Source organism: Oryza brachyantha, chromosome 6 (assembly GCF_000231095.2).
Source record: "Oryza brachyantha chromosome 6, ObraRS2, whole genome shotgun sequence".
Taxonomy (NCBI): domain Eukaryota; kingdom Viridiplantae; phylum Streptophyta; class Magnoliopsida; order Poales; family Poaceae; genus Oryza; species Oryza brachyantha.
In genome coordinates, this window is record NC_023168.2 from 12,797,559 (window position 1) to 12,801,334 (window position 3,776).

General features: G+C 44.7%; 1 protein-coding gene across 1 annotated transcript; it reads right to left on the reverse strand.

The window, feature by feature from the left end:
* Window positions 1–1,591: 1,591 nt before the first annotated feature.
* Window positions 1,592–3,415, reverse strand: LOC102716510 (splicing factor ESS-2 homolog). The gene has a single exon (XM_040525071.1). The coding sequence runs from the start codon at window positions 3,333–3,335 to the stop codon at window positions 1,848–1,850; it is 1,488 nt and encodes a 495-aa protein (XP_040381005.1). The 5' UTR covers window positions 3,336–3,415; the 3' UTR covers window positions 1,592–1,847.
* Between the last annotated feature and the right edge of the window lie 361 nt (window positions 3,416–3,776).

Here is a 3,776-nt window from a genome sequence, read left to right on the forward strand (position 1 = left end):
TCATCTAAAGTTCTATGTCGATCATCTCATAACAGTTAGAATATTAGTCCCTACCGTTCTATAATTCTTGATGTTTTGGATAAGGGTATGGTTAACTTTTTAAAACTTTGACTACTAATAACTTTTAAAAAATTTAGTTTGGAAACACTAGAACGATATGTATAGGTGATTCACAAAGAGTACTTTAATAAAAGTAAACATTTATTTATTTTATATGTTTTTTAATTAAAAATCAAAGTCAAAGATAGATTTATAAGACCGTGTCATTGTCCAAAAAGACAAAATATATCAAACTAGAGGGAGTAAAAGAAATAACCACATATTGATTAAAGTTTATCAACATATAATAGACATGGATCATTCACACTCTATTAATACAAGATGCCTCTCCTCTCCAATGCTTAAGCTGCAAACTATGTCATGAAAGAATTCATACTCTGAACTGATCACTTCCTCAAATCCTTATATGTTTGCTTCACAATATAATTTTTTACATGAAACTGAATACCCTAGTATGCATACTATGAGAGCACTGTTTAATTAACCGTTTATATTTGTAGAATCATTAAATGCCATGCAAAATTTCTTGATACCATAACACTGAAACCCCAAAATGCTGTCAATTTCTTCAGTGTATAGAGGGTTAAAGACTAAGCAGCAAAACTATTTTCCAAATATACATCATCACCCACTGATGAAAGCATTAAGGTCTATAAGTTGTTTGTAGCATTATATAATTTGGTCAAAGTAACTTTTATTCTCTCAACTCTAGATTAGGTTAATAAAAAGAGAAAATAAACAAAACCATATGGGCTAAGTGATATTACCTCCTCATATGTACGGTTATTCAGTTAACAAAATTAGTTCAGCAGACATACTATATTGGTTACCAAACAAAGTATCGAGATCAGCATAACCTAGTTGACCTAAACTTAATTAAACCAATTAAACAGGTCATGTTAACTGTAACAAAAGAAGTTTCTAATCTATAACAATCCATCCTTCTTCAGCAACTCTACCTCCAAAGCCACCAGTAGGTAATTCTACTTGTAGAAGTAGTTATAAACTGTACATACAAACTACCCAAGTTAGGATCTAATGAAAGTAATATTGCCATCTTGGTATATTCATCCAAAGAATTTGATGGTTGTGCAGCTTCAAAGGACAAGGCATAGATAATCGCATCCTAGGCCAAACATTCCAAATTTAAATTTATTGTTATTGTTGACCGACCTGGATGGGATGCTCACATTAACCCTATGAGAGCATGCAAAGAAGAAATTGAAGAAAAGGGTAGCAAAATAATGGCACCACTATCCCCCATTATTAGGCCAATTTAGTGATTACTCTGAATACAATTTCAGTTAATGATATTAAACTTTTAGCTTGAATCATTCTTGTAAGTCCAAACTGGCAAAGGATTCTAGCATCAGGAAAATAGATTCTACTAAAATTTTAATTTTCCTGTTATTGATTTTTATGTATATATATTTCTAAGTTTAAAAAATAGACAAAACTCTTCCATTCTTGCCACAGAATCAGACAAATATATCAGTTTCTGTTTACCAATATTCAGTTAAGAATACTATCATTAAGTTCATATCTTATTTGCCGGTTAGACTATATTGACTACAGATTCTAGCGATGCATTTTGAAACTGAGGAAATAAAAACTTTGCACTTCACAAAGGTAATTAGGCAAATTTAGCACAAAGCCTCCATGGAAAATGGAAATTACTGCCATTCTCTTTCTATGTTATATAATTTGCTACAATACAGGGATGGAAGTCTTATCTCTTTTACGATAAGGATAAGGATAAGGATAGCACACAATGAAGTTTATTGAAATCACCAGGGAGGGGTTGAACCCTGCCTCATTGATGGAGATCGCGATCCCAAGCTTGGGTCTCTTGAAAACCTCGTCTTCGGAGTGGTTGCGGATGGGGTTGTCCCTCTGTAACTTGCACGTAGCGACTCATCAATGGTACGTGAGGACTTCGCAATGGCATTCCTAACAAACTTCTGTGCTGCAGGAGAAAAGGTCCTTGGGCTTGCACTGCCTCCTCTCACAGGTGATGGTAGTGGTGGCTTGTGGAACATTTTAGTGCGCTCCTTTATCTTCCTTGCCGCATCCCTTGAGAGCAGATGTGCCTTCACATCCCGAGCAGGTGGAGGTGGGATCTTAAAATGTGCTGTATCACTTCCCCCAGAACCACTTGGTGTCTCCTCAGGGTCCAATCTCAGTGGTGTTCCATCAATCTCTCCCCAAGTCATGAATGGTGACTCATCCACACCAGGTGCTGGCGATGGTGTTCTCACAAAACTATACCCATTGTTCGGGTTCTTCCCTGATTCGACATAGAATGGGTTTGGAGTCTTCCTTAAATCCTCCAAATCATACTTCTTTGCTTTATCAGGATCATGGTATGCCATACCACCAGGAGTAGAGCCAGCAACTGGTGCATACAGTATGGCAGCCGCCTCCTCCTCCTTGGTCGTACCATCATCAGCGGAAGACCTCCCATGGAACCTGGTGTTTGACCGGTCAATCTCCTTGGTCATCCCCTTGATCCGCTCGGTGCGCTCCTCATCAGTAAGCGGCGCCTCCCCACGGTCAGCTGGGTAGTACATGAGCAGGTTCTTGGCCGTGAACTTGGCACCCTCCAAGGTGCTCGGCGGCTGGCCCGATGTGCCATACCCATCGGTTATCCGGTCGCGCTTGGCATCCTCCAGCAGGGGTGCCTTCGCCGCCTCAGCGGGCTCCAGCAGGTGGGCATAGCGCTCGCGGCGACGGTGGTTGACCTTCTCGAGGATGCGGGAGAAGGACTCGTTGTCCTCGCTGGTGAAGCGGCGGAAGAAGTCGTCGAGCGAGAGCGCGGCCTCGACATCGTCGTCCACCTCGGCGCCCTCCTCGCCGGCGACCGAGGGCGCGACGGAGGGGGTGGCGAGGAAGGACGGGGAGCGGAGCGCGGTGGAGGTGGCGGGCGTCGGGGTGGGAACGGGGCCCCCGCGGCGCTGGACGCGCCGCCTGCGCTCGAGGATCTTGAGCTGCGCGTCGCGGAGCACGAGCGGGTCGCGGGAGCGCAGGGCCTGGAGCCAGTCGAGGCGGTCCCGCAGGCGCGGGAGGTCCGGGAAGAAGTCGCGCTCGATGATGCGCTCGACGGCGGCGACGTAGGTGTCCTCGTCGAGCACCTCCGGGCGGCGGCGCTTGGACGAAGAGGCGGCGGCGAGCGCGGAGGCGGAGGCCGAGGAGGGCGTCGGGGAGGAGGGGCGAGGCGTGGAGGGCGCCGGGGACGGGGAGAGGTGGCGAGGGGAGTGGCCCGGCGAGCGGAGCATCTCGGCGGCGGCGGTGGCGAGGCTAGGGTTAGGGATTTGGGGATTGGGGAATCGGGGACGGAGTTTCGGTTTCGCGTTTGAGGACGGAGCTTCGCCTTGTGCCAGAAAACGGCCAGGCAATAATAACGCGTAGAGACCGAGTGGCAGCCAGAGTCAACCATCCCATCGGAGTCAACACTCGTCAATCTTTTTTTTTTCCTTTTTCATGAGCGTCAAAACGGAGGGAATTCTCCGTGGAAATTTTATTTATTTTATGCTTTGCAGTAAACATGAATTTCGGGACTTTAATATATACGAAGTATGTGAGTATCAAGCTATTTTCGGAGCTAAACACTTAATTCTTTGTTATGGGCCCTTCGAGGTGGTGGAATGACGATTGAATTCGTGTTATGTTTTCTTGGTTTTAAAATATAAGTATTTATATAATTTGAATCTTTTACT

Bases quoted from the DNA above. Each gene is read 5' to 3' on its own strand.
- LOC102716510 (XM_040525071.1), bottom strand. From the start codon at position 3,335: ATGCTCCGCTCGCCGGGCCACTCCCCTCGCCACCTCTCCCCGTCCCCG.